The following is a 12,768-nucleotide window of genomic DNA, read 5'->3' as shown; positions in this document are numbered from 1 at the left end:
TATTTCTTTTTGTGTTCGACCAGGAGGATAGAACTCTGACCATACTCCAATCATATTCCAGATTGGTGTAAAGATATGCCATACAAACAGCACGCATATAAAATTATTCATATTACTAAGTACTGTATGCTTGCCATGAGAGTAGCACACTCTGGGTGGAACAACGATATTTATAGATGGCAACATATACTCTCACCTTTTACTCCAACGGACATATACGGGTAACTTACTTTGAACGTTACTAGAAGCAATAAGTAATAAGTATGTTTATCTAACACAAAGTTTATAATTCATTATTGTGGGTCTTTTTCTGTTTTTTCGTTTTGCAATTCATGTGTGCATGGAATGGTAAAAAGCTACACACGCCAATCTGTACAAGGAGCATATTATTTTGTTGCACCGTCGTATGTACATTTTAAGTTACAATAATATACTTTACACATGAGATCTATTTACATTTACATATATATGATGCATGTGCAGAATGACCAAGCACCGAGGAGGTATTTTTTGATCAGCCTATTGACGTACGATGGAAATTCACGTCGATATATTGAAATTCAATGAGAATGAATTTAAAGCTAACATTCCTGAAGTTATATAAAAATTTCTTAAACGCATTAGTATTTAGATGGTTTCAAAAGATACAAAAGTTACGATGTTATTTTACGTATGTAGCTATATATTTAATAATATAATAACTCTTTGTATTGTTTTTTTAAGTGAATCTTAAATCTATTTCACTCTATGCTTAATTACCAAAATATATATCATTTTTAATTATTTTATTTGTATTATCAAATGTTATCATAACGTTAGCATAGACATTATACTAGTCAAACATAACTTTGTTCGTGCTGAAACGATGTACTCATTTTGTTTGTTCTATCAAACATGAAAGCAAAGTCAATCTTTAGTGTGTTATGATTGAGGTGGCCAACTCGGTCGTTCAAGTTCTGCCCAATTTAGCTTCAAAATAAATCAGTATGCCAAGTTTATTTTGCACCTTATCAAAATATTAGCAGATACCAACCAACCGAACGGTGGACAAGTATCAGCAAAATTGTTAAAATTTTGGTTTGGATCCATTTTTCATATCACAGGAAGCCAGCCCACTTTCCATCGAGCCAGATACTAGTGGGCCATCTGATGTGGGTGGGCCCAGTAGCCCCGGCAGCGTCAGCTCGCCGCAAGCAGTAGGACCCACCTGTCGGTAATACAAAATTTGCTCCTCTGACAAACGGGCCTCAAGGAATGCAGGGACCCACATGTCATCGAATCATCTAGCACGTCACTACCCGCCAAACAAATCCCTATCGGTGGAGTACAAGCAAGCGCTCGCGGTCGCGGGCTCGCGGCTCGCCCATCCACGGATCCCAACCGCTCGTGTCAACCCGCCTCCCTCCATTTCCACCCTACCCGCCGCCGCAGCCAAAACCTAAAACCCACACCAACCAATGGCGGCGAGCAGCGCAGACCTCGCCGACGACGGCTTCCCGGCGCCGCGCCTCTTCTCGCAGGGCGTCTCCTACACCTACGACGACGTCATCTTCCTCCCGGGCTACATCGGCTTCCCCGCCGACGCCGTCGACCTCTCCACCCGCCTCTCCCGCCGCGTGCCCCTCTCCATTCCCTGCGTCGCCTCCCCCATGGACACCGTCTCCGAGGCCTCCATGGCCGCGGCCATGGCCTCGCTCGGCGCCGCCGCCGTCGTGCACTGCAACACCGAGCCCCACGCCCAGGCCGCCATCGTCCGCGCCGCCAAGTCCCGCCGCCTCCCGTTCGTGTCTTCCGTGCCCATCTTCTCTACGTCCTTCGCCCCGTCGCTCGACGAATTCGCTGGCCAAGAGTACGCCCTCGTCACTGAGCGCGGGGATTCACTCTCCAGGCTCGTCGGTGTCGCTGTGGCAGCCGATGCCGCCTCCCGCGAGGCTCCTGTCCCTGTCTCCGAGTACATGCGCGTTGCCCCGCGCTCGGCCTCCGCCTCCTTCGACTTCGAGCAAGCAGCCGCCTTCCTTGCCGATGAGGGTTTGGACTACGCCCCTCTCGTATCCGCGGACGGTGAGGTCATCGACCTCATCACCGCCAAGGACGTGGAGCGCATCCGGAGCTATCCTAAGCTAGGCAAGCCATCTCTCGGAGCGGATGGGAAGTTCGTAGTTGCCGCCTCCATTGGAACCCGTGAGGATGACAAGCGAAGGCTGGAGCAGCTAGTTAAGGCGGGGGCAAATGCCATCGTGATCGATAGCTCGCAGGGGAACTCCATCTATCAGCTTGATATGATTAAGTATGCAAAGAAGATGTATCCCGAGGTGGATTTGGTCGGAGGCAATGTGGTGACAATTGCGCAGGCGCAGAATTTGGTCCAAGCTGGAGCAGATGGGTTGCGTGTTGGAATGGGCTCTGGCTCAATCTGCACTACCCAGGAGGTTTGTGCTGTAGGCAGAGGACAGGTATACAACCGTTAAAATCCTCACAATCTTTTGCTCCCAAAGTAGTTAGTTTGCTTCTTTTAGCTTGCTTTCCAATTAGTTAGTTGTCTTGGATATCTGCCATTGGATCAGCACACAGGCACTTTTTTGTCGCTCTCGGAGCCGTCGAATGCTCTTACCTTGTTCTCAAGGCTGAGACCAGTGTGAAAATAAATTCTTATTTCGCTAGATATTGTAAACATTTTGAAATCTTGCTATATTCATCAGAAGCAATTCTGATAGGACGGTATCAGAGCATCTGCTTTCTTCGCCTTTCTCAGCTAGGCAAGGGATATGTATTCCTTGTTTCGTATGATTAGAAGAATGGGCAAGTACTAGGTTTCTCATGCTTATTTTTGAGCATTTTGGTAGGTCAAACTTTACTTTTGAAGCTTTTATAAACTATTGGGATATTGAAAAGCACTGGAAATCGGTACTAGGTGCCATAGTCTTCCATTCATATCCGTTCAACTTGAATAATGAGTACATGTTTATAGGATATCGGGGTCTTACTGTTGAGACCTGCTGCAGTGCTTTCTTGTCTTGTTTTTGTTAGTACAGTTTGACACTTTGACGTAGTTGGAAATGTTGCTCCATATTTTCTAATGTAGTCTTGATAATTTAAACTTGATAAGGAGCTTTGTATTTTTGGTTATCATGTGATGGATGCAAATGAATGGTTCCAGGGGCATGTCTGCATATGATATATAGACAGCAAAGAATTTCAATACTTCTGCTTGTGTTTGATGCTTCTATATATTGTTGCAACAGGCTACAGCAGTGTATAAGGTTTCATCTTATGCCAAGGATCACAATGTACCAGTTATTGCGGACGGGGGAATTTCAAATTCTGGACATATTGTGAAAGCTCTGTCACTGGGAGCGTCCACTGTTATGATGGGCAGCTTTTTAGCTGGCAGTCATGAAGCTCCTGGTACTTATGAGTACAAGGTATATATTTTGATAGTTTTGTCATTCTGGAACACGGTTAAGTTTAGGTCTTGCTTTTCTTTAGTATGTTTACCATAAACGGAATGTTTGAATGCCCTCTGGACTTTGTTGATGATTGTCAAAGTCCCTACAGCCCTATAGAGACTTGATTCATACTTAGCATGAAGGCCACATGCTATGCACATGCAAATCATAGTTATTACGGCGGTAAGGCAAGGCAAGGCACCTGACTACCTTCACACCTTTTAGGCGAGTATGGCGTGTGGTGAGGCGACGCTATACTCCCTTCACATGAATGTATAATGCTACTGCTCACTTCACAAAAATGTACAAGGATACAAGCACGCAGTCAAGCACAATTGAGTACTGAGTAGCATATCTTGATGCATGATGAGTTTGATGACATTGTCCTTTGCCTTTCTTTGCTCTTGTCCCAATCTGCAATTAAAAATAATAATGTTAGTATGTTACCAACAGCAAGTAAGCATCATTATTTCATAATTTGGCTCACAACAGCAGCAGCAAATAAAATGACAAATGCACCACAAGTTCATAGCAATAACATCAATAGTTCAACATGACAACATCATAGTTTTAAAACACAAACAGCAACATCATAGTTAAACACAAACACCAACAACCAACATTTTTGTCAACATGATCATCATCATGAAGAATAAAATCTTCATCCTCATCATCTAAGTTGAGTGGCGGGCTCCTTCTGTTCTTGTTCAGATATTCTTGTATTTCTTTCCTGATTGCTTATGTAGTCTTTCCACATTTTTGCAAATCTCCATATCCACCCACAAGATGTTGCTTCAGTCTCTTGATTTCTCCTAATAAATTTCCTGTCACAAAGTGAACATTGCACCGAATCTCTGTTACCAATATCTGGCCAAAATGCATACTTCCATCCCGGGTCTTTAGACTTTGCCTTCCTTTTAGGATCATTCTTTGGATCACACTGCTCAGCTGCTCCAGCCATGGCACTTGCACTTACTGCTCTATCAGTCATCGTTCCTGTTCCTATAAAATAAATAGCACTCTGTTATAAATGCCTAGCAAGCAGTTTGTAGGAACAATTCAAAGCAGTTTGCAAGCAGTACTCATAATAACTACTGAACTGAGGACAATTCAAATTGTAACAGATTGCAACTTAGCAAGCAGCACAGCAGACTCATAAATTCATAATATGAACAATTGAACAGATTGCAAGCAGAAACAGAGGAACTAGCAAAGCACTAGCATTAGGTAGTAGGTACAGAGCAGTATCAGCATTCAGCACACAACTACACAAGCAAAGCAACCAGGATGCATGGAGGTTGGAGGAGCAGAGCAAGTACCTGCAGAGGAGTCCAATTGACAGTGGAAGAGGAGCTGTGTCGACGCCGCTGCGGCCTGCAGAGGAGTCCACAGCTCCACGCGTTGTTGCAGGGGAGCAGAGATCCGGCGGAGTGGACGGGGGGCTGGTGGATGTCAGGAGGCAGCGGCAGCAGCGGCGGAGGTGGGGATGGGGACTGGTCACTGGGGAGGTGGGCAAGCGGTGACAGCGGCGTGTGTGCTGGAGCTGGACTGGAGCAGCGGATGCGACAGGAGGCGGACAGCGGCGGATCTGATTACGGGTTTGAGAGATGGCGGCATGCTCTGCTCTGTTCTTAGGTCTGGTCTCAGTGTCCTGTACTCCTCTCGTTGTTTATTTTTCCCCTGCACATGCTCTACTCTTAACCTGTGCACGCTCCCAGTTTTTTCGCCCCGCGCGCATTGCTTCGACCTTGTGGCATCTGCCTTTGGCAATACGGCGTCGCATCGCCATTAGGCAACACCATACCTCAATTAGGCGAGTCAACAGCTGCAGCGACCGCTGGCGAGCGCTTCGACGTCTAGGCGTTGATTAGGCGACGCCTTGATAACTATGAAGCAAATGTTAACCCCATGTGACCACTGCAATGAAACAATTCCTCAATGTATAAACAACAAGCAGATCAGTCTAGTTAGATGGCACGAAAGCTAACAAGAGAGTTTAAGAAAAGTTTGGTGTATAAGATGATTGAGTGGCACTTGAATGCATCGCTTCTAAATTTTTGCCTTGTGCATGGGTAACCTCACTGCTGAAGATATCAGATATTTAACACGGCAAAGCATAAAAAGGAATCCATTTGATAAACTATGAGAGGAAAACATCAATGGCATTTTACCTTCTGGGCTTCAGATGAGATTATCATGAACCAATTCAGTCCATACTCAATATAGATATGGTTGTATTTATTTGTCTTTCATGTCATTTTGCCCATTATAATCTGTGCTGGCAAAGTAACCAACTAGCCATGTTAGTTTTGTTTGACTATTTTTTGAACTGTTGCATCTGGTGGCATGTCTAGCTGCCTAGATCTTTGTAGTTGATTGTTCTGAGGTCATATATGGCGTATATAAACACCACAATTTTAGATAACCAAGTTCACTCTTCAATGATGCTTTTGGGTGGAGCCACACTTTATCACTTATTCACTCCATTGTTGGAAGTTTTGGTTAATTTGGCCTGAGCCAGGAGTGGTGCAAAACATTGGTAAAAATGGTTAAAAAGCCGTCTCCATGTGGCTGTTGTTATTCTAACTGAGTTTGGCAATGTGATGCATGTGGTTGCAAAGACCATTGACTTATCCCTCAATAATAATTTGAGTTAACATCACTTAGAACTCATTTTCATTTTTCTGTGTCAATTCTGTCACTTTTTTCTTGATTGCAGAAGTAGTTTCTTATTGTTAACCAATGTTGGTCAGATATTATATATTATTTGTGTTATTCTATTTCTGACATGTGCACTTTCACTTGCTCTTTTGTTAAAATGTTTGACTATAACTCTTGAAATGTTTCTTTTAGGATGGCCGTCGAGTAAAAAAATACAGAGGCATGGGCTCTCTCGAAGCAATGACAAAGGGGAGTGATGCAAGGTACCTTGGTGATACTCTCAAGCTCAAAGTCGCGCAGGGAGTTGTTGGAGCAGTAGCTGACAAAGGTTCTGTGCTGAGGTTTATTCCTTATACAATGCAAGCAGTTAAGCAAGGATTCCAAGATCTTGGTGCATCCTCTCTGCAGTCTGCTCATGATCTTCTGCGATCAGAGACTCTTAGATTAGAGGTATTTTCGTGCTGCACAATAGTTAGCTTTTAACATCATCTAGACTTTAATATCAATCGTCTAAGATTGGAGAAATTGCATCCTGTTCGTTTAAAAAGATCTTTAAACAACCAAAGTGAATCTCTTCTACTAGTTGGTTTAATTTTGGAACTGGCACCAACTTTTAATAGATTGTTGAATAGTCATTAACCCATATGAATTGTAGAAATGTCAAAATTTTGGAGCAGTTTGGATATTAGGTTGGACATGAAGAAATAGTATGAACGATAGCTGATGAATACTCCTTCCCAAGTCTCAAGATTGCTCATGGATGTTTAGTTCGAGAAAGCACACAGACTAGTTTAGCTATTTCCATAAAATGCATATTTCGGTAGCTTCATATCCATCTTGTTATTCTCTTAATGTTTAAAACCAAGCTGAAAGTTGTGCATCTGTGCAAGAGGTTGCGAAATGAAACCGGCATTTTCTGAAAGATACTTGAATTCGTACAGTAGAATTGCTTTGATATTTACTGATCGCCCTTACCAGGTGAGGACTGGCGCTGCCCAGGTTGAAGGAGGAATCCATGGGCTAGTCTCGTACGAGAAGAAGGCATTCTAGTTGCATAATCATTCAACAATCGGGACAGAGTGGTGTTAGTTGAATTTTCAACCTGAGCAGCAAGTGTACCATCTACCTAGCGTAATAATCCTTCAGCATTGGAACGGTCATATGAACTTGACTCCCCCACCCCCCCAGTTTTGGTTTTGTTACGAGGAAGACTCCTATTTCAATGATTGGATCTGCTGATCGATGTACTCTTTTCCTGCCCTGTTCAAATTATTATCCTGTTGTAGTAGCAAATAATAGAGCTTCTTCATGATAAAATGTTTAGCTTGTACTTTCAGCTACTTCATCGCACCCATTAGCCGCACCTTTTTGTTTCCCTACTCAGGGTCCCAATCCAACCCGAGTCGTAATCAGCCAGGCCCGTTTCTGAGCTGACATGGGGAAGCAAGGATATAGTGGGTGCTGGCAATTAGTCCTTGTCATTCTTCTAAGCAACAACTACTCGTGTTGACATCCAGGCTTTGCTTGCATTTCTGGTCAAGCATCGCTATCCGCTGTCTAAGTAGCCTTTATAATCGGACTTGTCGTCATTGTTACGTTTGATTTTGCCGGGGGTTGTTATAATCTAGATTGTGGAGAACCTTTTTTGTTTCTTATTGTGGATTATGAGATAAGTAGAACGTGAATTTTGAATTGTAAGAATTAGTTTTTAGATTGTGATAATTTGTTTTTACCTTTTCTTTTTAGGATTGAATCTATAATCAGAATAAAAAACAATAGAGTATTGCTGCAAAGAGTGTTAGAATTTGATTATAGTTAGTGATCAGTTAGCAAATAGGTATTTTTTTTGAAGGGATATGTTTTTTATGAAGAGACTATATCTTTTTATTATGTCAATTGAAGAGAGATGTGTCTCTCTAATGGCATCTCTTTATTATGTATATTTATGTAAACAATTTATTGAATCAATGAAACAATCAATCATTTTCTACTTTCTATCTCTGTTACTTTCTACTTGTAATACATTATTAGATACTTAGTTCTACCGCTAATCGACCAGACAAGAAGCAATGTATGAGGCACAAAGGCCTCGATCTCCTAGAAGTATCAAGACGACGGCGGCAGCCGGACTTCATCGCTGTTGTGGACATCCTCTGCGAGCATCAACCGATCCACCACGGTAAGAACAAAAGCACTAGGTCTTCTCTGATGCCCAAGGCAGCGTTGATGGCGTCCATCCCCAATGGAAGTACTTGCCGAAGGCCACCACATGGGCCTCTGCACGCACCTCTAATGGCTACCACGTGGACCTCCGTGTGCACTTCCGCGGCCACCACGAGCGCCACTGCACACTCCTCCAACGGCCACCACGTGGGCATCTTCACGCCTTTCCGTGACCACCACGTGCTTCCTCACGCAACTTCAACAAACAACACGCATCTTTGCACGTGCCTTCGTCGCCTATCATGCACAAGAGGGGGAGTGGTGGCACACCCCCCACTGTCGGTGACATCTAGTGACGGTGCTCCTCGTGGCGCGGTGATACACCTGCATCAGCGCACATCACAGCGCAGCCTCCATCCGCAAGCGACGCCGCACACCATAGCGACGTGAATCTGGCATGGCTTCATGATAGTCGCCCCATCTATGGTGGCAGCGCTCAAAGCGCGCAGCGACGTGCCTGCTTCGGCACCGCATGCCCATGGCCGCGACATGACCTTAGCTGTATGGTGCGACAGCTCCGGGACGACTTCTCGGTGTTCGCCACGTCATGAAGGCAGCCCACATCGTGACATGGCGACGCGCCTGTGTTCTCCCGAATAGCAATCGCAAACTACTCTGCACTTAACAGCAAATGCTTCAATGACGACAGGTAGACGACAGCTCTTCGGCGGCGGCCCACATCGCGGCGTGATGACGCACCCGCATCAAAACCACTCACCACGACGGCGCGGCCTCCATCCCGGCGGACGCAGCTGCTTCACGTGACATCTGGTCGCCACCATTGAATTCAAGGCAGCGGCGCACGACCTCCGTCCTAGCAGTGGCAACCCTACGTGCAGCATCTGCTCCTACTCCTGCCTAGCGGCCTCCACGCGATGGCGCGTTAGCGCGACGATGCCCAGATGCTTCATGGTGGTGCAGCGCGCGGTGGCTGCACTGGGAGCGGACGATTAGGGTTAACCCTAACCGCCGAACCTCCCTATTACGGCGTGGGGAGGAGTGCGCCTGGGCCTTGGGTCAAAAGGTCATCTACGCTGCAGCCCAGATTTTCTTAGCCCACGCGAAAAAAAGAAAATCCCCTCTGCCACTGTTCTTGGGCTAAATAGTAAATGGGCTTCGGCCTAGACTCACTTTCGCCTTAAATTTAACACATTGGGCTGGCTATTTCTATTTAGGCCCTTTGAGTCCTAATAAATAGCCCACATAAATAGTATTATGTGTATTATTTCTATTATAGCCCATGTAATTATTTATAATTGTATCAGTTTATGTACTTTTATGAATAAGCATTTCTAGACCTAATGAGTGCTAGATTTACAACATATTCAATGTATTTGCATCATTGCATTCATAACAACATGTTTACCTTTCCATACTTTTAAATTCTTGCAATTTACTTTTATATTGCAACTTATTACTCTCCGCACTCATATTTTGATGTAAGCCCAAAATTGCTTCATAAAAGCACAAAACGTTTAATTAAAAGCGAACTTTAATGCAGAACTTTAGTGAGTACCCACATTTAATATTTACGAAACACAAGGAAATGAAACAATGACATCTACTGCATATTTGCAGATTATCCACTATTATTCTGATGTCTATATTTTGTCACCTTGACTTAATGATTATGTTGATGATTTGTTCCTGACAATGTGTCCTTAAAATAACAGGGTTACCTTCGTGAATCAGAGATCGAACATGAAGCGAGGCACACGCGATGTATACAGGTTCAGGCCTTTGGTTGGAGTAATACCCTATGTCTTGCGTGGATAATTATATATGTATTCACTTGAGTACAAGCAATGTGGCTAACCTATTATAAAGGAGTAGATTGGATCTTATTTAACCTGGGGCTAAAATCGTCGAGTTCCTTCTGTGTCAATGTCCTGATGCTTGCCTCGAGTAGCCGGAAAAAGATAACCCTGGGGGATCTGGGTCTTTGCTTTGTATAGGGGTGATGTACCACCTTCTATCTATCCGTAATCGATAGGGAGTACTTCTTATCGTCCAAGTAGATAAATCTGTTATGTATACTAGTCTTCTTAAGTTGGGTAAGCAATTGAGACCTTCTTAATATACACATTCTAGATTCCGGGAGTATCAGGTACCACAAATTCGGTTCTGTAATATCCGGAGTTATCAAGTATGCACACGGCATACTCCATCCATATATGGTATACTCCTTATGTGTATATACCACATAGTTGGATACTTGACAGTAGCCCTCTAACTCTACTCAACATAGAGGATTTCTGCAAGTGCCTACTCGAGTACCGCCAAGTCTAAGCATGGTCAAGTAAGGTAGATCGAACTTATAGTCGAAATAATTGAATAAGAAAAGGTTTTGTTCCGAGTATTGAGTGGAAACACTTTTGGGTCGAGTGCCCTGCTGTTATCTGCACTCAAGACTCAATAAGGGCCAGTAATATCGACTTTGCGACATCTGTATCTGAGTAGAGTTAAAAAAAAACCTTTCAAAATGTGAAATAACGGGTATAGGAGCATTAAATGCTTTCAAACAGGTGTGCAAAGATTTGCATGACGCCATCATCCCACCTTTCACATCGATCAAAGCGCCACAATTTTTATCCGAAGCGAAAACAATTTATGAGTCTCATCTTGAGGCAAGGCTTATTTAACTACCTAAGGGGGGCACTTCACCGTCATTGTCTTAGCCTCATCACCTCTTCTGCAGTCTCGCACTTCGAGTTCATCCACCTTCTACTCAAAGACTTCATCTTTCATTTTGGATCTTATGGCGAAAACTGCTGATTGGGCGACTTTGCCTTTGGGGATGCTCGACACTATCTCCAACAAATTGCAGCATCCAAAAGATTTTGCCTTCTTCCTTTGTGCCTGCACCTCATGGCGTGAAGTGCGTAGGACGACGGAATTTGCTCCTTATATCCTGAATGTCACGTCCCGAAAAGTTAATCACGTACTTAAGCATTCTTATTCATCATCACGTTGGGTTTTTACGCATTTGAATATTAAGTTGAGTTAAACATGTTTCAAAAGTATGTGAACATAGTTTAGAGCTCGTTAGAAAAACATTAAGTGCCTTGGAGTTGGAGAGGTATGCAAAGATGGGAGGCTTAGGAAAATTTAGCAAAGAATCCCTCTCGTGATCTAACCGGGGCTCACCCGCGGTCTAACCGCCAGGTGGCAGCCACGTGGATTTGCCACATGGGTTACAACGGTTTGACTGGCACCACTCATAATCTGACAGCCAGAACTCAGAAGAGGATCAACTTAAGGCAATCGATCTCTCACACATTTTCTCTCTCACTCTCTCACTCCTCCTAAACCCTAGAAGAGAGAGAGAGAGAGAGAGAGAGAGAGCTTGTCGTTCATCACGTTTGAAGGCTGGAGATCGAGGTGGGAACTTCCCCAAGCTTCCCGAAGGGCTTCACCAAGTCTTTCCTTCTTTCTCCCGCCGCCGAAGGAGTTCTTCGCCGTTGTTCTCCCACCACGAGCTCATTTCCCCTCTCCGGAGTCCAATCGACGGATCGGAGCTCCCCCGAAGGATTTTGATCCAATAGAAAGTTCATATACATCGAGGTAAACATCCCCCTACCATTTTCTCGTCGTTTTCTAGCCCTCGGTGATCGACGTTTTGATTTATACCAGAAAACCCTAGTGGCACTATATATAGATCTTGTTTTAGGGGGTTTTACGTGTTCGGGCCATGCATGTCGTCCGAACGACCACATAAAATATTCCCCTAGTCTTGTGGAGTATTTTGGTGCCATTCGTCATCAAAGGTTTCATCGGAGTCCTCACCGGCGACCCCACAAAGGTGCTACCGGCAAGGTCTGGCGGTCCGACCACCACTAGGGCCACTCTGACCGCCACTAGGGCCACTCTGACCGTAGTACGACGATTCAAAAATATCAGTTAGCCTCATGGCCAAGGTTTGACCGCCACTAGGGCGGTCTGATCGTTGGTCAGCGGTCTGATCATCACCATGACTGTGGTTTGACCACCAAAGGCCAAAACCTTCTGCATGCTAGTGGCCTGATCGCCACTTCAATGTCGGTCTGACTGTCAGCACTTAAAGTTATATGCATTTAGGATGCCTTATCTGGGGTTTCAAACTTTGAAACGCTAATCTTTTGGCGGTCTTTTGCAAATATTTTCAAAACACGACACTCTATTATTATCCAAGCATGCATCATTTACATATTTTTCTATCATTCATTTGTTTATGCATGCATTCTTGATTCGTTTAGAGAACGTTACACCGACGGTCCAAGCGAGTGAAAGCGACGCCAACCTACCTGAGTTCTGTGAGTGTTGCGCCGTGAGTATCTAAAGCAACTATCAGAGTAGCGAGGTAAGCATCTAAGTATATTGGTCCTTTTTTGTTGAATTGAATAGAGTCTAAATTGATAAGTCATTACTTAGGTATGCTTACATGTTTAGCGAGTCGTTG

The 12,768-nt window shown here is 44.2% G+C and overlaps 1 protein-coding gene across 1 annotated transcript; it reads left to right on the top strand.

Annotated features, from left to right (window-relative positions):
- The first annotated feature begins 1,353 nt into the window (after positions 1–1,353).
- Positions 1,354–7,702, top strand: LOC133915321 (inosine-5'-monophosphate dehydrogenase-like). The gene is made up of 4 exons (XM_062358440.1): positions 1,354–2,453; positions 3,243–3,422; positions 6,300–6,557; positions 7,086–7,702. Exons 1-4 carry the CDS (start codon positions 1,458–1,460, stop codon positions 7,155–7,157), a joined length of 1,506 nt encoding a protein of 501 aa, XP_062214424.1. The 5' UTR covers positions 1,354–1,457; the 3' UTR covers positions 7,158–7,702.
- Positions 7,703–12,768: the final 5,066 nt, after the last annotated feature.

This window comes from Phragmites australis, chromosome 4 (assembly GCF_958298935.1).
Source record: "Phragmites australis chromosome 4, lpPhrAust1.1, whole genome shotgun sequence".
Classification (NCBI taxonomy): domain Eukaryota; kingdom Viridiplantae; phylum Streptophyta; class Magnoliopsida; order Poales; family Poaceae; genus Phragmites; species Phragmites australis.
The sequence above is the reverse complement of the archived record's forward strand: the minus strand, read 5'-3'. Positions and strand labels throughout refer to the sequence as shown.

Excerpts from the sequence above, each read along its gene's own strand:
- LOC133915321 (XM_062358440.1), top strand. The coding sequence starts at position 1,458 with ATGGCGGCGAGCAGCGCAGACCTCGCCGACGACGGCTTCCCGGCGCCG. Across the intron at positions 2,454-3,242 it reads GTGCTGTAGGCAGAGGACAG|GCTACAGCAGTGTATAAGGT; the intron begins GTATACAACCGT and ends TTGTTGCAACAG. Across the intron at positions 3,423-6,299 it reads CTGGTACTTATGAGTACAAG|GATGGCCGTCGAGTAAAAAA; the intron begins GTATATATTTTG and ends TGTTTCTTTTAG.